The sequence below is a fragment of the Lampris incognitus genome, chromosome 6 (assembly GCF_029633865.1).
Source record: "Lampris incognitus isolate fLamInc1 chromosome 6, fLamInc1.hap2, whole genome shotgun sequence".
NCBI classification, from domain to species: domain Eukaryota; kingdom Metazoa; phylum Chordata; class Actinopteri; order Lampriformes; family Lampridae; genus Lampris; species Lampris incognitus.
The window spans coordinates 23,596,995-23,619,274 of NC_079216.1; the positions used below are offsets into that span (position 1 = coordinate 23,596,995).

Consider the following 22,280-nt stretch of genomic DNA (forward strand, 5'->3'; position numbering starts at 1 on the left):
TCAGCTCCTGAAGGTTGTAAAAAGCTATATTTGACATGAAGGAAGGCCTCTCAAGGGAGAGAAGATTTTCCAGGGACATTAACCCTAACACACCGGGCTTGGAAACAGTGTTGGAGGAATATCTGAGCGTAATGGAGCAGAAGGTCTTTAAGGAGTCTCGTCGCCCTCTACAGACCATCAATGTTGAAGAAGTTGACGCAGAGCTAAAAGTCGTGTTTCAGAAAAGCATGGAAGAGGAAGAAGAGTTTTTGATGGTGGCTATGAAGAACATTGGATCTGATGCATTACAGCCTGTTACTTGGACCTGTCACCATGCTTCAAAGGAACGTGACCAGACAGATGTTCCCAAAACAATCAACTGCATCCTGCCAGTGATTGACCATGCTAGCAACACTGAACACCTTCAGCTCCATGTCATGAGAATAGCAGTATCATACACAAGATATCTTAACCCAGGCCAGGTTGCAGTGGGTGGATCCGATCAGCCCCTTTATGCCATCAAGAAGATGATACAGTGGGCCATGGGGGAAGAGTTTTCTCATTCATACTTCGCGTTCATGGGTGGGCTGCACCTTGAGAAGGTTTCTCTTGTCTGTGTTGGGCAGTTGATAAAAGGAACTGGCCTTGATACCATCTTAACCTCAGCTAATCTGAATATCACAGGTCTGACAACTGCTGTCTGCGATGTGAATTCCATAAAGAAGGCTAGATACTGTATTCAACTCCTGGCTGTGGTGCTGGCCAAGAAGAGAGATGAAGCATTTCAGGCAAAACGTCTAGAGGACAACAGTTTGACTTGGAGTAACTGGGTGGCCAATGAAAACAGCCCCATGTTTCACTACTGGAACAATGTTGTTGACACAATCAAGAAGGTTCTTATCTTCATAAGATCCTTTCGAGAGGCAAACTTCATCATGATGATCAGTGCACTTGAGCAGCTCATTCCTCTTTTCTTTGCACTTGATCATACACACTATGCCAGGTGGGCATCAGTGTTTCTTCAGGATCTCAAAGAGCTCAAATGGAGACACCCATACTTGTTCAAGGAATTTCTTTCAGGCTCTTTCACAGTAAACACCAGAGACAACCCATTCTCAAAGATTGCATGTGATCAAAAGCAGGAACATAACATAAAGGTCATCAAGTCTGACACTGGATATGTCGATATCATCAATCGGGAAGATCAAGAGTTCTTCAGGAAACTCGAACTTGCGCTACCCGAAATCCAGCGCTACCTAGATGAGGTCGAAGGTCAAGATCCATCACACGGGCACAAAGAAATGCTGGATTCCTTCAAGGAAACATTTTCAAGCCACACACTCAAGGTGTACCAGGGTATCCTTACCAACCCGTTCGATGAAGCTCAGTTCATGAGGTTGAACTCATCCATTCCCTTCCCAGATGTCATAAGTAAAGACTCCAGTTTTGTCTTTACAGTCGGAAAAACTCAGCATGACCAGTTTGTGCAGGAGCGAATTGTATTAAGTAAGAAGGATGTCAATGCAACCATCTCACGAAATGCCCTGAAACTCCCAAGTTCATGTACAAAAGTCCAACTCGCTAGCCCTGCAATCAAGCCACCCAAAGGAACCTTTGCAAAGCTGAAGGAGGCCTGCAGATCAAGAGAAGAAGAGACAAGGAAGTTATTTGGTGGTGAATTCACAGGTGAAACTAATTGATATAAAGTCAGTTATTCAAATATTTTAGATGTTACTTAAGTCTTACCAGATTTTTAATACAGTGATATTCATTGATTCAATTTCACATTCAAGTTAATTGATTTGACAGTAAGCCCAAGAGTTACACTTAGGATGGAGATATTTATCATAGCCAAAAGTCTCAAATTCTTAAGGACATCGGTGTACAAGTTCAATCTACATCCTCAGAAGGACTTGTGATAGATTTGTCTGTGCAAGTACGAATCATGGCAAAGTCTCTCACCAAAGGCATGACATTCCAAGACTTTGTAATCAAAGTGTTGAACAGCATTGCCAGGATCGGTCATGAGAAGAAAGCCAATCGTATTGACATTGTGGCTGACCTCTACCAGAATATGAGTATCAAGACTGCGACTAGGAAGAACCGGGGATCAGCAGGTAGTTCACAGATGGCTTTCAGTGAGAATGACACCATGCCAGAATCTAAGCAATTCTTTGAAGCTTTTCTGTCTAATGTAGACAACAAAGTAGCCCTGAATCTAATGTTCGCCAGGATTGCTAAGGCACAAGCGTGGAACTGGGACAAGGAGTTCAGCATCACCTACGGCAGAAAGGTGCTTGCAAACTTCGGCGAAAGCTTCGAGATCCAGCTTTATGACAGCATAGATATGCTTGAGGAGGCTGACAACCGCATCGTTTGCCATGTGATGCACATGCTAAACAAGGGGATCAAGTCAGTTACAGTTAGAACAGTCGACTCCGATGTGGTAGTCATCCTACTAGGGTTCACTACACCGTTCCTATCAGTATGTAATGACTTGCAACTTATAGTTGACTTTGCAGTTCCTGGCAAACGCCAATTCTACTCAATCACAGAAGCACACAAGAAGCTTGGTGGAGATGTGGCCGATGCCATGCCTGTGTTCCATTCTTTTAGTGGCTGTGATTCTGTGAGCGCCTTCTTTGGCCACTCAAAGACTGCTCAATACAAAGCCTGGATAAACCACAGTAAGTCCACAGAACTCACTGCTGCTTTGAGAGGACTAAGTTGCTGCCCTAGTATCGAGACAGTTAAGGAAAGCATGGAAGTTATTGAGCCCTGGGTAATGAGCTGGTACAACAAGACTGGACTGTACAACTGTGTCAGTATAGATGAGCTCAGATTCCAGCTGTTCAAGCACTCAGTTAATGATGAGCTGAGAGACCTACCCCCAAGTCAGGATGCGCTTCTACAGCATCTGTTGAGAGCTACATTCCAGGCAGGATGGCTGTGGGGAAACAGCCTGCTACAACTCCCTTGTCCCCCTGTCATTGAATGGGGTTGGACTACCGAAGGAGAGGAACTCTTCGTCAAGTGGAGCACAGTTTCCACAAGAGATACATTGTCTCAAGTAACAGGGGTGTGTAGTTGCAGATCTAATAAGTGTACCTCATGTTCTTGTGCTGGCAGAGGGATGAAATGTCTCATTTATTGCAAGTGCCTCAGCAAGTGTTTGAATCCAGTCTGATGGGATGTGTGAGGTTAAAATAAAGATTTTTTTGGACCTCACATGGTTTGCTTTGTTTCTTTGGTGGTTACTGGGTTCCTCCTCTTATAACAAAGAGTCAACTTGAATACTAGCACTCCATGAGTAGATGTAACACTTTTACTCAAACAAACTGTATAGCCTTCTTGCACAGATTTGGCTAAAGTTGATTGCATGCTGCTGATCAATTCAATGGAAAAAAGAACATGTTCATGAATAGCTCAAAACGTGAAGGTTTTAGGGCATACAGTATATTTGTTCAGAGCACTAATATAAATAGTTATTTCCACATCTTTTGAGCCCAATATCAACTCGGGGCAACCTCCGAGAGCTGAGCCTGAGATATAGTCCCAGGGCTAAAAAGTGGGCGTGGCCATGTATGTGACCAGTGAAAATTAGTTTTTTGTAAATACCTGAAAAAGTAAAGGTTTTGGGGTATATGTTTGTTCATAATGCTTATATAAATGTGGTGCTTCTGCTTCTTTTGAGCCCATGATCTGCTCTCTGCGACATTCAGGAGCCGAGATACTGATTTCCAGGCCTAAAAAATGGGCGTGGCCATTTCAGAGACTTCCCCCACCTAAAATTTTGGGCTCCTTGCATTTTTTTCTTCATTGGACCCTAAATTAACAGAAAAACATTGGCTCAAATGTGAATGACTTTTTGCAGCCTTGACCCCATATTTGCCCTTAACTGACCAGACTAAAAGCACAAGAGACAGGTGAGGACATTGGAAAGGTAGGGGATGTAAAAGAAGGCAGAGGAAAGGAGAAGGAGCAAGGAGGAAAATGCAGCCAGGAAGGATGTTGAGAGATTTTTGGTAGATGGTGATGAGGGTCTGGAATTGGAGAGAAGTGGTGCTGAAGAGGAGTTTGTCCCTGAAGTTGAGCTCTTCCATGAAGCTGACCCTGAGCCTGCAGCTTCGGCAAAGGTACAGAAAAACTATGATGACATTCCAAACATTGCCCTTGCTAGTGTAAGATATGGCAAAGGGCTGAGGCCAACTGCAGCGATAGCAACTGCAGCTCTGATTGATGCAGGAATCGTCACAGAAGACAACACAAGTGATTGATAAGAACAAGGTCAAGAGAGCACAGGAGAAGTTGATGAGAGAGCTTGGGGAAGAGTTTGAGGAGAAGTGCACAGAGGAGGGGGGGATCTCCTGCATCCTCTTTGATGGGCAGATTGCCCTGACCAGTGTGATGATGGAAGCTGAGGGCAGTGACCAATCTTTTCCTGCAAACATCAAGGAAGAACACTGTAGTGTTGTTAGTGAGCCTGGCAGCTACTATCCGTTCCACTTTACCCCAGAGAAAGCAACTAAAGAGGAGTCACAAGCAGAGCAGATTGCTAAGGTCCTATTTGCCTAGCTGAAAGAGAAGGGTTTTGATAAGACCTTGTGAGCCATTGGATGAGACTCAACAAATGTAAACACTGGTGTGAAAGCTGGAGTAATGTGTAAGCTGGGGCTGCACCTGGGGAGAAAGCTGGTCTGGTTGGTGTGCTACCTGCACACTGGTGAACCTCCCCTGCATCAACTCATTGTTGACCTTGATGGCTCTGCTCCGTCAGACAACAACTTATCCAGGCCAGTAGGAAAGCTCCTTGATTCTGCTACAGACTTGGATATCAATCCAAACTTTACCTGGCTCTGCGCTCGCCCTCCACTGATCAAGCTGCCTGTCATGGTCAATAAAGATCTCTCACCTGATCAACACTATGGCTATAAAATTGTCTGTGCAGTCAGGGATGCAGTGCTTCCTGCAAGGCTTGCTCTGTTGGAGACTGGACCAGTAAACCACAGCTGCTGGCTCACCACAGCAAACAGACTTCTCGGGCTCTGGGTGTCAAAGCACACACGTAAAGGAAAGAACCTGAAGAATCTGCAGCTCATTGTGGAATTCATCATTGGGGTGTATTATCCATGTTGGTTCAACGTGAAGGTCAAGCACTTCTGGACTGAAGGGCCTAGGCACATCCTGTTTCAGCTGGACTATCTCAAGTCCCAGAGGAAGGAGATGCTGGACCTTGTGATGCCGACTGTGAGAAAATCTACTTGGTATGCCCACAGTGAGGCCATCATCCAAACACTGCTGTGCTCTGAGAATCAGAAGGAGAGGATTGAGGGGGTTGAGAGAATCCTGGCCATCAGGGGAGAGAGGATGACCCAGACACTCAGCTAGGGGACTCCCCTGTCAGGACCAGAAAGACACCTGACATCAATTGTGATGCTTCAAGCATTGGTGACTTGATTAGCTGGTCAGAAGGTGTGTCAGAGCCACCTCTCACCTGCTCCCTAATCACATCGGAAGTGAAGAACTTCATCAACACCCCCAGGAAGTGGCAAGCACAGGAGGCAGTTGAAAGGGCTGAGGCAAGGTTGCGGCACAACATCCTGATGGGCACTGTGGCAACTGGTCGAGCCAGGATCGGGAGCAAATCAAGAACTTGAAACGGTTAAGTCCAAGGAAAGGAGAGGCGAAAGCTGATCCAGGAAGGAGGTATGCGCGGAAGTGGAGGAAGTTCACTACAGCAGAATGGTGGGTATGTGCAAGCAGGGGGCCTGGACCAAGTGGGAGCACACAACCGGCCAAAAGATCACCTGGGCAGAACTCTGGAAGAAGGAATCACACCGATTCAAGTTTTTGGTCCAGTCAGTGTATGATATCCTCCTGAGCCCTTCCAACCAGTTCAGCTGGGGCCTGGCAGACTCCCCTGCTTGCCAACTCTGCCAGAAAAGCAGATCTCTGAGCACATCCTGAGCTGCTGTCCAAAGGCCTTGGGGGAGGGGCGGTATCATTGGCACCATGACCAAGTTTTGCAGGCAGTAGCAGACACCATCTGCACTGGGATCAGCTACAGCAAGCAGCAACACCCAACAAAATGCACCATTGCTTTTGTTGGAGCAGGAGAGAAGCCCCAGCCAAAGGCCCGAGGTGGGCTGCTCGCAACAGCAAGGGACTGGCGGTTTCTGGTCAACCTAGGGAGACAACTGAGGTTCCCAGACACCATTTCCGCTACCACACTCAGGCCAGATATAGTCCTGATGTCCGTGGCAACCAAGCAAGTAGTTTTGCTGGAGCTAACTGTCCCCTGGGAAGATTGGGTGGAGGAGGCGCAAGAAAGGAAGACAGCCAGGTATGCAGTTCTGGTACCTGACTGTCAAAGGAATGGGTGGAAAGCCTACTGTGAGCTGGCTGCAGGGGCTTTGCAGGCCAGTCTCTACACCAGGTCCTGGGACTCTCAGGAATTTGTAGGCTGCAAAGAAGAGCAGCCATTAGGAACATCTTAGAAGCCACAGGAAAGGCTTTCTGTTGGCTCTGGGTGAAGAAGACTGACTGTTACGGGGTCTCGTTAGATCGATGCCATCGGCAATCTACTCGTTTGTTGTTTTATGCATAACCCCGGATGTAGGGAGTTGTTACATGCTTTTTCAGATTACACGTCCTGAACTTGGCACAGGTGTCTGTCATTTATTCATGCATTCAGTATATCCTAGACAAACATGGTGTCAGAAGTAGTTGAACTCGCATTCATGGATTTATATATTAGCTGAGTGGGTAGTCGGGATTCGAGTAGTTCTGAAGCTAAGTCAACAAGCAACGTAACTGGTGCGCATCCCTTGCTAACAGCTAGCATGGCAGCTAACATTCCACCCCCCTCACCAATGAGATTCACGGGCGACTGGAGCACCAATCTGGTCATATTCCGGGCCGAATGAGGACTACGCCCTTGTTATGGGTATAGCTGCAAACCTGCAAAGAATGTGATATATGAAAGGTGCGTGTTTGGGAGCTGCAAACAGAAGGAAGGCGAATACATAGACAATTTTGTGACCAGACTGAGAGAAAAGGCAGCAACCTGTGAGTACAGACAGCTAAGGGATGAGACGCTTCGTGACAAAATTGTACTGGGAGTTGCAAACGAGAGCACAAGGCGCAGAATGATGTGCCGTGCAGCAGAACAGACTGACATTCGAATGAGAGCAATGGAAATATCAAGTCTACACATCCACATGGTTCACACCGTTGCTAAGCAACAATCCAGGCATAACCAAGTGAGGCGGAGTAATTTACCCAAATCTGTAGACGCAGACTATGCATGTAAATATGGTGGCAACTCACATTCAAGGGGCACAGCACACTGCCCAGCATTTGGGAAACGATGCAAATCATGTGGAACGCATAATGCTGTTGCGAAAGTGTGTCAAAAAAGCAAAAGAAGACCTACTACTGGAAAAGTGCATTGCAAGGAAAATATGGCAGGGAATTCAGAGCAAAACAGTGATGAGGACATATACTATATGCATGAGTCAATCGGTGCAGTACAAGAAGAAACGGTTTGTAACATTATGATTTCACAACAAACCACAACAATTTCAGTTGGACTGTGGCGCCACTTGTAATGTAATTAGCCTCAAGGATACGAAAAGGCTGACACCCAAATGACACCAGACTTAAGCTGTACTCAAGGGAGACATTGGACTCCATAAGCATCTTTGAGACTGAATGTACAGTAAGAAGCCACAAATACGAGCTCTTATTTGAGATAGTGAAGACAAGCCACTGTCGGGCTCTACCTGTGAACGCCTGGTTCTCATGCACTTCACAATCTCTGACGATGTACTTAAAGTGGAATATGCACAGCCCAGAGCCCTAAACAAGGAATAGCTGGTCAACAGATACAGTGAGGTGTTCAACTCACCAGTGGAATCCGTACCTAGGGAAGTCCATTTTGACCTGGATCCCTGTATTCCTGCAGTTCAGTGTGCTCCTCGCAAGATTCCTATCGCAACGAAGGCAGTTGTTAAAGCCCAGCTGGGCAAGTATGAGGCTGATGGCCACATTGCACCCATCACAGAACCGACCAACTGGATCAGCAACATGGTAATCATGAAAAGGCTGGAAAAGCTGGGACTATGCATTGATCCTTGTTCCTGAACAAGGCCCTAAAGCGCTCTCACTATATTATGCCTACTCTGGAGGACGTCCTCTATAAACTACCAAAGGCAAGAGTCTTCACCTTGGTGGATGCCAGAGATGCATTTCTGCAATGCAAACTCGACAATGAGAGCAGTCTCATGGCCATTTTCTGGATACCCCTGGGGGAGGAAACGCTGGCTCAAGCTGACATTCGGAGTATCGGTAGCACCTGAGGTGTATCAGCGAAAACAACATGAGCTCCTGGTTGCACTAAAAGGCATCGAGCCTATTGCGGACGACATCTTGGTTGTGGGCTGCGGGGACACAGACAAAGAAGATGAGACTGACCATGACATCAAGCTCCTGGCACTGATGGAGAGCTGCCATGACGTCGGTCTACGGCTAGGCTTAAAGAAGCTGCAGTCCAAGGTAGCCAAAGTCCAGTTTTACGGCCACATTCTCTCATCCGCTGGACTGAAGCCTGACCCACAGAAGGTGAGGGCCATCATCGACAAGCCCAATCCAACAGACGCAATAGGTGTGCAACGTCTCATCGGCTTTGCCAACTATTTGGCCAAATTCATACCACACCTGTCAAGTGTCTGCGAGCTGTTGCAAAAGAGTGCATCGGCATCGCCTGTCAGAGATTTCACCACTATGTTTTCAGTACGGCCGCAAACTGATCACAGTAGAGACAGTCCATAAGCCTCTGATTTCTATCTTCAGCAAACCTCTCCTCAACGCACCCAAGAGCTTTTAGACAAACAGTGGTGTGTGAAGTAATGCGCTACCTGAACACAAGTTGGGGCTTGATCACCCCCGGCTGAGTCGCTTGGCTGAAGGAGTCTGATGTTAAGACCCGTACACACCTGATGACCCTGAGTTCATTACTGACGATGTGTCCAGGTTGCACAACATGGCATATCAAAGAACATGGTAAGGCAATCATGTGAATGGATTGGCTTCACTTTCTTGTAAGAATTGATCAATTTAATAAGACACCATAAAGTGTAATGGATCAGAAGTGTCTGCGAAACAATGCAAAAATGTTTCACCAAAGTCCACAAATAGATGAAACAAACACTCCAGACTGCTTACAGAGCTAACAGGTTACTTTATATTACAATTTCCCATAAACGGGTACAATGGGATGACTCCACTTTAACAATGTTAGAGAGGACATCGGGAACAGCATTCTTTTGGAATTATCTGATAACCCATTGGCAAAATAAAACTTACAATAGGTCAAACATGAAGAAAAAGAACAATGCAAACCGATGTCAGTATTGTGTTCATAAAAGAACACGGAACATGAAAAAAATGTGTATGTGTGTCTTTCAGGACCTTTTCCTCACTCAGAAGCCGTCCTTGCAGTAATTACACTACCTTTGCAAAGAAATTCAGATGATGGCTGGCTTGACCATGATTTTACACTCAGCTGCTCACTTTACCACATTTTATAACTCCAAGTTCAGTAGCTACCAGACAGAGTGGAATGACTGAATGACTTGGGGCTTCTACTCATGTCTGTCCAGGCGCACAGAAAAAAAGTCAATAACTTCCTGGTCACAACAAATCGGAAATGTTAAATGACAAAATTAAAGACAACAAATATCCCATTTTGTCATGTTCTATTTTTAACTTCAGAACAAAATCAAAAGAATGAAAAACAGCCTGTTATTGTTTGTTTTTTTTTGGGGGGGGGTTATGTTTATTTAGATCCCCATTAGCTGTTATGCAAGGCAACAGCCACTGTTGCCTTGTGGGGGATTTGCAAACAAACAATAAAAAAACAGGTTGTTATTAGTTTTCTGATTTTGGATTCTAACTTGGATATGAAATGATTGAATGATACACAGATACACATGGCAGCTAAGCTTATATTAGCAATCTAAGGTACATGATGCAACATTCTTTTCTGTGTATTGGCAATGAATGTGGCCACATTTAAATGACAAGTGGAACCGAGGTCTCTGGGCATCGGGAGGATTAAGGGGAAAGAATGCATAGGAAAGAGGAACTCCCAGCTTTCAAAAACATTCACACACACCCAAAAAAAAAAAAAAATCAAATGTGATCGCCCAGGGGTCTACAAAACAGAAATGAAAACAACTACAATTGATTTATTATTATTTCAACATAGTTAGCTGCACCAGGAGACAAAGGCTGACTATAGCTAATATTTCTTTCTAAACTTGTCATCTCACATGCAAACACACATTACAAGCAGCTCACCTCTATCTGTCCCTGGCGTGCATATGATGGATGGTTCTTAAGTATTTTCACAGCGACCACCTCGTTGGTGCCCCTCTTCCAACACTTCACCACCTGGCCAAAGGTACCGCGCCCGAGGAATTCAAGGACCTCATAGCTGTTCTTCATAGAGGAGAGAACCTCGTGCTGGACCAACTGATAATCCCCATCAGCTGACCCCGTTCTGGTTAACGTGGTTCCAGCCACCACCTCAGAACCTGCTGCTGCCCCAGTACCAGTGTCGAGCTCAGTCCCAGCCCCATTGTGCTGCACAAGCCCCACATCTCCTGTTCTTTGTGCACCTACCCTGACAATGTTTGCGTTGTTCCCAGCAATAGTTTGCAACATGGCCACAGGGGGAGGGAGTGGAGGCAGGGTAGAGATGTCCTCCACAATCTGCATTGCCCCTCTGCAGTTTTTCACCCACAGTCTGTCTCTAACCTCACCTGTCCTCAATTTGCATCTCAGGGCAGCGCCTGGCAAGTTCAAGTCCTTGGCTAACTCCTGGGCTCTTTTGTTTCTCTCCTCTTCCTCTGCTCCAGCCAAGGCCCTTCTTAGCAGCCCACAGTCAAGACTGCCTTCTCCAACTGGAGTTCCGCCACTGTCCCCAGGAAGCCTCACTTGCTGTGGGCCTCGGCTCTGACAAAAACCCTCCTGTCCCCGGTTCTCAGCTGGATCTTCAGAGCTCTCCTCCCTCTCTTCCACCTCTGCCGCCTTGTAAGATGTTGCCTGATTAGCCTCAGCTGAGGATGGGACAACGTTGTTGGGATAAGCTATGCCGTAGTTGACTCCAATCACATATGTCTTGGGTGGAGGATGTTGCTGAAAGGCTCTGCTGGTGGTGGTGTTGCTGCAGTGGGGTTTGTCTGTGTGTTTGCTGGTACCGCTGCTGCTAGTTGCTAAGGCACTTGTTTGAGCTGGGCACAGGTGTGGCGGGCAGACCAAGACTTGTGAGGCCATACCTAAGGAAATGACAAAAAACAATGCAACGCAAGGATTCAGTCTTGGTTTTTGGAAAATCAACAGAGTAGACCTTTTCTGAACCTAGTTTGATTCACCCCCCCCCCGCCCCATTCCTTTAGCCAGGTTTCTTGCAAAGCATAATAAGCATAATATCTGTGTTAAGTTTACAGCTGCATTAAAAATTATTTCACAATCAATACCAATTAGCTCCACATTAGATAACCTCTATTTGAAAAATAACACTGTCTCTTAAAATATAACAGAGCACAAAATTAAAACAAAACATCTTACTGTACTATATCATAGAAATACCTAATAATGAATGGGTAATTACTTATTATTCATAGATATAAATTAACTTCATTCTTTATGGCATAAAATTGTAATGTTGGACATTACAAAAGTATTAGGAACTCTTCTGTTTCAACAGCTCTTGCCTAAGGACTTACACTAAAGATATAGAAAATCACGCACAGTACCAGAAGTTGTTTTATGGCAATGATTTCCAGCTTAGACCCAATAGAACCACAACATTTGTTTTTATTTTTGGTTCATCTGCGTTTCCACAATGACAACAGGGTTTAGGCCCCTTGGCAGGCAGAGTACTCGCATTACAAGACAGGCAAAAAATTACTCGAAACGGATATGTTTATGGTGATAGAGCTAGTTTGAGCGTTAAACTCAATCTTACCATTATGTGTGACCTAGGCATACTCAGAGGTACTTGTATGGGTTAAAACAAAACATGACTTGGAATTCTAAGAAAGTTTTAAAACATTCCCTTGGAGTTCCGGTATGGCGGCATGCTAGACAGACATTTTTTCTCTCCTCTGCAAAACCTTGGTAAATCCTATTTCAAGCCAAACTAACCACTGTTGGAACGTGAGCAATAACACTGCTAAACAAACTCTGATGTCATCTACATTAGGAAGACCAAGCTGAAGTCGTGGAAAAACTTTACAATCTAAAATAGAATTCGGCTCGACTAAGCAAAGTAGGGAAGATACAGCAAATGTTAGCGTAATGGCGGATGTGAATGTTGAAAACGCCGAAGATGAAGGAACAAAAAAAACATGCCAATCCTCAAAGCTATCAAAGACCTGAAGGCCAAGTTCTCCAACAGATTTGACGGAATACTGGCTGCAATAGAAGGAGTGAGGAAGGAGGTTGGGGAGTGTATGGAACGTGTTAAAGGTGCAGAGAGCCGCATTTCTAGCACTGAGAATGATGTTGCTACCCTTCAAGCTAAGGTCCAGGACCTTGAAAGTAAAAACAGAGATTTGGAGGACAAAGTTATTGACTTGGAGGCAAGGTCCAGGTGGTCTAATTGAAGGCTGATGAACCCACCAGAGAAGGCAGAGGATGACTAGCCCTGCTCCTTCCTCGAAGTTTGGATACCCGAGGCACTAGGAATCACGTCACTGAAATCAAAACTTATCTTAGAGAGAGCCCCCAGCGTTGGCCAAAGACCCAAATGCCCCTCCGAGAACAACGATTATGAAGTTCCTGAATGACAGACAAGATGATGGTAATGAAAGCCGTCAGCGCTAAAAAGCGAATTCTCTACAAGGACCAGCCGGTGTGATTCTACCCAGACCTGGCAGCCACAATACATAAGAAACAGAAGGAATTCTACTGTTAGACAGCAGCTCTGCAGCATGGGGATAAGAAACAGCATGCTTCCCTCTGCCAAATTGCTGGTGACATACAAGGATAAAACACCAACTTCTGATAAACCAGCAAAAGTAGAGGTGTTCATCAGTCAAATTCAAGAGGAGAACAAGACAGGATGAGTAACACTTTGGGTGTCGATAAACTGACTAGCTAGCTGGCCAGGTAGCTAAACTTCCATTAGCGTGCAGTGCTACAATGAACAGAACATGTATTACGGTCTACCCTTGGGTCCTTTTGTTTGAAGTTACATATTGGCCATAAATGTGCAAGGTTAATGATATCTGAGACCAAAGCGGTAATCTTTATTAGTGAATTTAAAGTCACAAGGACTAAACGGTGTGTTTTGGTTTGAAAAGGAGACTAGTGGAGCCCACAGGCTAAAGGGTAGCTCACCACTAGCTAAGGGCTAATACTATTGGTATTATTTTGATTTTCTGTAGGTTGCCATTATTCATGTAAATGTGAGAGTCCTACTGGGTAACAAGGGGTATGCTGCTACTTTATAAATGTTCACAATTATTTTGCCTTTGCCCGATCAAGTATCCCATGATGCAACATGCGCCTGTTTTTTTGTTTAAACTCTGGATCATTCTGATAGCTAGACAGATCGCAGCAATATAGTGTATGCTGTTAAGCGCCAGGAGGATTGCAGTAACTTGTACATTGGGGAAACAAAACAGACGCTGGCCAAAAGAATGGCGCAACACAGGACAGCTAACACATGAGGCCAGGACTCCACAGTCTACATCCATCTACAGGCCAGTGGCCATGCTTTCAGGGATAAGGATGTGCACGAGGAACGATGGTTTAAATGGGGAGTCAAAGAGGCCATCTATGTTAAGAGGAAACGACCAACGACCATCCCTGAACTGGGGGGCGGGGTAGTTAATGGCCACACCTATATTTGATTATGAAACTAGTCGCTTGGTTTCAGTTGTTATCCATTTTACAATGCTGTGATTGCAACAATCCCTAATCCTCTGTGAATAGTACACATGTTCAATGGTCACATCCATATTTGCAAATGAAACTGGATGTTGGTTTCAGTCATTAGTCACTGTATTGAACTGTATTGTTTATAAGGGGTGGAGATACCTGTAGTCAGTTTACACAGAAGATGTCACTTAGTTGAGTGATGAAACTTATCTGTCAATAAACGTTATATCCAGATGAACAGATTCAACCTTCTTTGATCTATAACATGTTGCTCAACAGGTCAACTTGTTTTTGGAAGTTTGCTTTCCTTAACTAAAGGAGGGAGAGATTATGTTCAGGCAGATAGGGTGGATGGCAGGGTTACTGGAATGTTCAACAGGGTGGGGGGAAGAAGCCTGGTTTCAGGGCTTTGGGGTTTGTATATTGGGTTTGATGCGATAAGAAGCATTCATATTTGTTACCCTTTTCTTTTTTTCTTTTTTTTTTTTAGTTAAAGTCAAGTTTCTGAGTCTTTACATGAGAAATCCATTAGGAATTAGTAGTTATGACCAGTAGACAACAGAAGTTAAGTTTACTTCTTGGAATTGCAAAGGGTTGCAAAAGATCAGAAAAATGTCAAACAAATAATGGGGAGGTTAGAAAATATACAGTCCAAAATTATTTGAAACACACTTAGCAGTGAAAGAATATATTAGGATTAGGAGGAGGTGGAAGCATTTGCAGCACCTTTTTCCCACTCAAGTGACAGGGGTTATGACTCTTATCCACAAATCCATCCCACTGAATGTTACAAAGGTAACTGCAGATAAAATGGACAGATATCTGATAATTCGGGGTACACTTTATATGGAATATAATTAATAATAATTAACTTAATTTGGTTAACATTTATGCACCAAATAAGGATGACCCAATTTTTTTCAGTAATTTAGTTTTCAATTTGTCAACCCTCATAGGCCAATACATTATAGCTGGATATTTTAATTGTACATTAGACCCTAATAAAGACAGATTATCACAAGTTGACAAGACTCAAAATAAAAGTAGGAAAATAATATACCAATTTGCTGAAGAGCTAAATTTAAGGGACAAATGGAGGGACAGGAACCTTGAAGTATCAACGTATTCATGTATTCTAAAATACACAAAAAGCATATTCCCGAATTTATCATTTTTTTAATTTGGCATGTTTTATATGCAAAGTTAAAGACCGTAATTATGACAGTATTTTGATTTCAGATCATACCCCCAATAGCCTAATTTATCCAGATCCAGGGCTGCTAAGTTATCCACCTAGATGGAGATTTCAACAAAAATGGTTACAGGACCCAGAATTAATTTCTTTTCTTGGAAAAAAAATTGATTTTTATTTCGGAATTAACACTTCTGAAACATCTGCAAGCACCAGATGGAAAGCTTTTAAAGCTTATTGCAGGGGTCAGATTATTAATTTCACGAGTCCCAAATCTACAAAAGCCAAACAAAAATTAATATTACTGGAATCGAAAATTAAGACCAATTCAGAAAAATTAAGACAAATACTTTAAGAATCCATGTCCTAAATTACACCAATACCTTTTACTATTAAGAGCACAATATAACAAAATTTCAACCTCTAAAGTAGCAGCAAATCTACCAAAACTTAAACAGAACATCTTTGATCAAGGGGAGAAGCCTGGTCGGATTCTGACATGGCACATTAAACAATTTCGAATAATCACTGTTAAAAAATGATGGGGAGACCATTGCAGATCCTATTGCAATAAATGAGTCATTTAAGGATTATTATGAGAGATTGTAGAGTGCTGAAACAGACCAAAGACAGTCAAATGATAAATATTAAAATACGCGCCCCATCAGTCTCTTAAATTCTGACTTGAAGATATTTTGTAGAATCTTGACAGTGAGGCCGGAACATCTGCTACCAGGAATCATAAAGGAAGATCAAAATGGGTTCATTGTGGGTTGTCAGGGATTTCAGAACGTTAAGAGGGTCTTGAACATTCTACATGCCCAAAAGGGGCTGTCAGATTCAGCTTTCTTGGCATTAAATGCTAAGAAAGCTTGTGACAGGGTAGAATGGTCTTATTTGTTTGAGCTCATTGGTCGATTTGGTTTTGGGGAGAATTTTTGTAACTGGGTAAAACTTTTTTGTACAATGACCGTTATGCAGAAGTAATTACTAATAACTTCATATCAAAACTGATAAGGATTAGTAGAGGTTGCAGATGTTTTTCTCCCGCAAGAATTCTGCACCCACCTGGAGAAACTGGCATCCGAATTCAACGGGTATTTTCAGGAGTTAACGACATAGGGAACATTGTTGCATTTATCTCAAACCCTTTCCTCCTCATTGAGATTGAGAAGATAATTGATTTGCAAAATGACATCAAGTTGAAAACAAGATCAAGAGACAGTGACTATTGGGGTCTTCTAAACACTGAAAAGTTTCCCCTCCTTTCATCTTGTGCACTTAAGGTGAAGGCCTACTTTGGATCAACATAGTATCTCTATGAGATGGCCTTTTCGCATATGAAAATAATTAAACCAAAGAACAGGTTTTGTCTAACTAATAGACATCTCACAAGCAGTGTCAGACTTGCTGTATCAAACTATGGGCCAGACTACAGAGCACTTGCTGATAGTGTGCAATCACAGCCATCACATTGAATGTGGGTGGGGGGTGGGGATCTCATCCACAGCCATCAGAGTGAGTGAGTATTGCCAGTTTGAAGTATGATCCGTTGTAGGCTATTGTTTACAAAAGGATATGATCTGTGTTGTATGTTGTTTAAAAGGGAAAGTGAAACAGTACTGCACATGATTGGCTTAGGCCTGTAATTGACTGATTGTTGAGATTATTATGAATGGTGAATGAGTGATAGGCCTGTGGAAATATTGAAAATTTAACATGACTGTTGTCATAACATTCTGAATGATAGTTGCACTTACTATTTATTTATTATTATACTATTTGTATGATTAAATGAATACTTCGCCTGTTGTCATAATTAAATTATAATTGGCTTGTGATCCCCGCGACCCTGAGAGCAGGATAAGCGGTTTGGATAATGGATAGATGGATGGCTTGTGATCTTGGTAGGAGACAAATATTTGATAGGGGCTTTGAAGCAAAAATAACTGGCTTATGACTGACAGGTAACATAATAAAGTGTCAAAGTGGGACTACATTGTGGGCTTGTTTTTTTCTGTCATTTTTTGCAAGTGGTAGATCTTGGTTTACATTTGGACTTGGGATGTGACCTTAGGCTTGAAAAGGTTGGTGACCACTGTTCTAGTCAAAAAGCCCTTTGGGAAGGGTATCATATCTGAATTCTATGACTTGTTAGCGTAATCTTCAGAATCTCAGACTCTAAACTTAATGTATGGAAAGTTGACTTACAGGAAGAATTGACACCAGAACAATGGAGCAAGGTATGTGAGATAGCGCAAACAGACAGCCAATACACGGCTAAAACTGCTGCAACATATTTGGCTAATGAGAGTGTATATTACACCAGAAAAACTTAATAAATTTAATACTAATATCCCAGACCTATGCACCAGATGTGGTGAAGATAAGGGTACACTGTTCCATTGTTTCTGGCAATGTCCCAAAATAAGGGAATTTTGGGAAAATGAAGAGACTATCAATTAAATTAATGTTGGAGCCAACGTTTTTTTTTTACTTGGCATCTATCCAGATGGACATAATATAAAACGTAGTGAACAAATCTTTATGAACATGTGTTTCTTACAAGCAAAAAGAATGACTGCTTTAACATGGAAAAAGACGGGCAGTCCAAGTATTACACAGTGGTTTAAGGCACTATCGTTATGTTTACCTTTAGAAATCATCACATATGCTCTGAGAGATAAACAAGAGTTGTTTCAGAAAGTGTGGGGCCGATTTATACATTTTATCAAGAACAATGATTTATCTCACTTAATGGATGAGTCTGGGGTAGGCTAACAACCTCTCTGCAAAAAATATGGTCGTCGAAGCTACTTAACTGGATAAATGTATTGTAAAATTTGGATGAATTCTCATATTCTAGTGCCTTCATTGAATGTACCTTTTTGGTATTATCATTATTTCTTTTTGTTGTTTTTCTGTTGCATGCATGTGTATATATATATATATATATATATATATATATATATATATATATATATATATATATATATATATATATATATATATATATATATATACTACCGTTCAAATGTTTGGGATCACCCAAACAATTTTGTGTTTTCCATGAAAAGCCACACTTATTCACCACCATATGTTGTGAAATGAATAGAAAATAGAGTCAAGACATTGACAAGGTTAGAAATAATGATTTGTATTTGAAATAAGATTTTTTTTACATCAAACTTTGCTTTCGTCAAAGAATCCTCTATTTGCAGCAATTACAGCATTGCAGACCTTTGGCATTCTAGCTGTTAATTTGTTGAGGTAATCTGGAGAAATTACACCCCACGCTTCCAGAAGCAGCTCCCACAAGTTGGATTGGTTGGATGGGCACTTCTTGCGTACCATACGGTCAAGCTACTCCCACAACAGCTCAATGGGGTTCAGATCTGGTGACTGCGCTGGCCACTCCATTACCGATAGAATACCAGCTGCCTGCTTCTGCTCTAAATAGTTCTTGCACAATTTGGAGGTGTGTTTAGGGTCATTGTCCTGTTGTAGGATGAAATTGGCTCCAATCAAGCGCTGTCCACTGGGTATGGCATGGCGTTGCAAAATGGAGTGATAGCCTTCCTTATTCAGAATCCCTTTTACCCTGTACAAATCTCCCACCTTACCAGCACCAAAGCAACCCCAGACCATCACATTACCTCCACCATGCTTAACAGATGGCGTCAGGCATTCTTCCAGCATCTTTTCATTTGTTCTGCGTCTCACAAACGTTCTTCTTTGTGATCCAAACACCTCAAACTTGGATTCATCCGTCCACAACACTTTTTTCCAGTCTTCCTCTGTCCAATGTCTGTGTTCTTTTGCCCATCTTAATCTTTTTCTTTTATTGGTCAGTCTCAGATATGGCTTTTTCTTTGCCACTCTGCCCTGAAGCCCAGAATCCCGCAGCCGCCTCTTCACTGTAGATGTTGACACTGTTGTTTTGCGGGTACTATTTAATGAAGATGCTAGTTGGGGACCTGTGAGGCGTCTGTTTCTCAAACTAGAGACTCTAATGTACTTATCTTCTTCCTCAGTTGTGCAACGCGGCCTCCCACTTCTTTTTCTACTCTGGTTAGAGCCTGTTTGTGCTGTCCTCTGAAGGGAGTAGTACACACCGGTGTAGGAAATCTTCAATTTCTTAGCAATTTCTCGCATGTAATAGCCTTCATTTCTAAGAACAAGAATAGACTGTCGAGTTTCAGATGAAAGTTCTCTTTTTCTGGCCATTTTGAGCGTTTAATTGACCCCACAAATGTGATGCTCCAGAAACTCAATCTGCTCAAAGGAAGGTCAGTTTTGTAGCTTCTGTAACGAGCTAAACTGTTTTCAGATGTGTGAACATGATTGCACAAGGGTTTTCTAATCATCAATTAGCCTTCTGAGCCAATGAGCAAACACATTGTACCATTAGAACACTGGAGTGATAGTTGCTTGAAATGGGCCTCTATACACCTATGTAGATATTGCACCAAAAACCAGACATTTGCAGCTAGAATAGTCATTTACCACGTTAGCAATGTATAGAGTGTATTTCTTTAAAGTTAAGACTAGTTTAAAGTTATCTTCATTGAAAAGTACAGTGCTTTTCCTTCAAAAATATGGACATTTCAATGTGATCCCAAACTTCTGAACGGTAGTGTGTGTATGTGTATATATATATATATATATAATTTGCATATACACATACCCACATTCTTCATTATGTGAAAATTACATCTGTATACAAATGTAAGATACAAATGTGTGTGTGTGTGTGTGTGTGTGTGTGTGTGTGTGTGTGTGTGTGTGTGTGTGTGTGTGTATCGCTATATAGATATAAAACGTTGTTAAAAGATATACAGTGCATCCGTTAAGTATTCACACCCCTTCACTTTCCCCCACATTTTGTTATGTTACAGCCTTATTCCAAAATGGCTTAAATTCCTTTTTGTTCTCATCAATCTACACACAATACCCCATAATGACAAAGTGAAAAAGGTTTTGTAGAAATTTTTGCAAATTTATTAAAAATAAAAAACTGAAATATTGCATGTACATAAGTATTCACACCCTTTGCTATGACACTCAAAATTGAGCTAAGGTTCATCCTGTTTCCATTGATCATCCTTGAGATGTTTCTACATCTTGATTGGAGTCCACCTGTAGTAAATTCAATTGATTGGACATGATTTGGAAAGGCACACACCTGTCTATATAAGGTCCCACTGTTGACAGTGCATGTCAGAGCAGAAACCAAGCCATGAAGTCAAAGGAATTGTCTGTAGACCTCCGAGACAGGATTGTATCAAGGCACAGATCTGGGGAAGGGTACACATTTTTTTTTACAGCTTTGAAGGTCCCGAAGAGCACAGTGGTCTCCATCATTCATAAATGGAAGAAGTTTGGATCCACTAGGACTCTTCCTAGAGCTGGCCGCCCAGCCAAACTCAGCAATCGGAGGAGAAGGGCCTTGGTCAGGGAGGTGACCAAGAACCCGATGGTCACTCTGACAGAGCTCCAGCGTTCCTTAGTGGAGATGGGAGAACCTTCCAGAAGGACAACCATCTCTGCAGCACTCCACCAATCAGGCCTTTATGGTAGAGTGGCCAGACGGAAGCCTCTGCTCAGTAAAAGGCACATGACAGCCCGCTTGGAGTTTGCCAGAAAGCACCTAAAGGACTCTCAGACCACGAGAAACAAGATTCTCTGGTCTGATGAAACCAAGACTGAACTCTTTGGCCTGAATGCCAAACGTCACATCGAGGAAACCAGGCACCTCTCATCACCTTGCTAATACCATCCCTACAGTGAAGCATGGTGGTGGCAGCATCATGCTGTGGGGATGTTCTTCAGCGGCAGGAACTGGGAGACTAGTCAGGATCGAGGGAAAGATGAATGGAACAAGGTACAGAGAGATCCTTGATGAAAACCTGCTCCAGAGCACTCAGGACCTCTGGGGCGAAGGTTTACCTTTCAACACGACAACAACCCTAAGCACACAGCCAAGACAACGAAGGAGTGGCTTCAGGACAAGTCTATGAATGTCCTTGAATGGCCCAGCCAGAGCCCAGACTTGAACCCCATTGAACATCTCTGGAAAGACCTGAAAATAGCTGTGCAGCGACGCTGCCCATCTAACCTTACAGAGCTCGAGAGGATCTGCAGAGAAGAATGGGAGAAATACCACAAATATAGGTGTGCCAAGCTTGTAGCTTCATACCCAAGAAGACTTGAGGCTGTAATCGCTGCCAAGGGTGCCTCAACCAAGTACTGAGTAAAGGGTGCGAATACTTATGGACATGCAATATTTCAGTTTTTTATTTTTAATAAATTTGCAAAACTTTCTACAAAACGTTTTTCACATTGTCACTATGGGGTATTGTATTTAGATTGATGAGGAAAAAAAAGAATGTAATCCATTTTGGAATAAGGCTGTAACATAACAAAATGTGGGGAAAGTGAAGGGGTGTGAATACTTTCCGGATGCACTGTATATACACACACACACACACACACACACACACACACACACGTACATACATACATACTACATACATATGTTATAATCTTTTTGAGTTGTAGAAAATGTAATATATATATTGATGAAAATAAGACCTTCCCCTAACAATGACTTCATCTACAGAAAAAAAAAAATTGCTCGCATGCAAAACATACAAATTTTGGGCAAGCCTAATGAGGGTGTTTCCCTGATAGCAAGATATTCTAAAATTTCTCTTACCCAGTGAGTAAGGCTATAATCTAAATAAAGATGCCATGATAGCTGTGTCCACCTAACCAGAAAGGGGAACTGGCATAATATAATGAGAAAAGGGGGACAATCACTGGCTTTCCCCACGCATTACACTGTAGTGTCAGTTTCACACAAAGTAGAACTGCTGAGCAAGCACAGTCTAGAGCAAACAGGTACGAGAGACCGATAAGAGTACCATGTAACACACTGACATTTTACAGTCTGACACACACATTCCCTCTTTATCACAAGAAAACTCACCAAAACACAGACCAGGGATCAAAATATCAGTTGCTGAGTTTTTAATTTTTGTACTCATTGGTACTTTCCCCAGCAATGGGTTCAGTTTTGATAAATTCTGGTTTCCAACCAAAAAAGTCAAGAAAATGCTGCCAACACAAAAAAAAAAAATCAAGGGATTTTACA

At 42.7% G+C, this 22,280-nt stretch overlaps 1 protein-coding gene across 1 annotated transcript in view; it reads right to left on the reverse strand.

The window, feature by feature from the left end:
* The window catches only part of LOC130113779 (homeodomain-interacting protein kinase 3-like), a 118,981-nt gene that overhangs the window by 77,343 nt on the left and 19,358 nt on the right, over positions 1–22,280 (reverse strand). The window contains exon 2 of the mRNA XM_056281403.1: positions 10,342–11,321. Coding sequence (XP_056137378.1) covers positions 10,342–11,319 — 978 coding nt within the window. The 5' untranslated portion in view covers positions 11,320–11,321. The remainder of the gene's footprint in view (positions 1–10,341; positions 11,322–22,280) is intronic.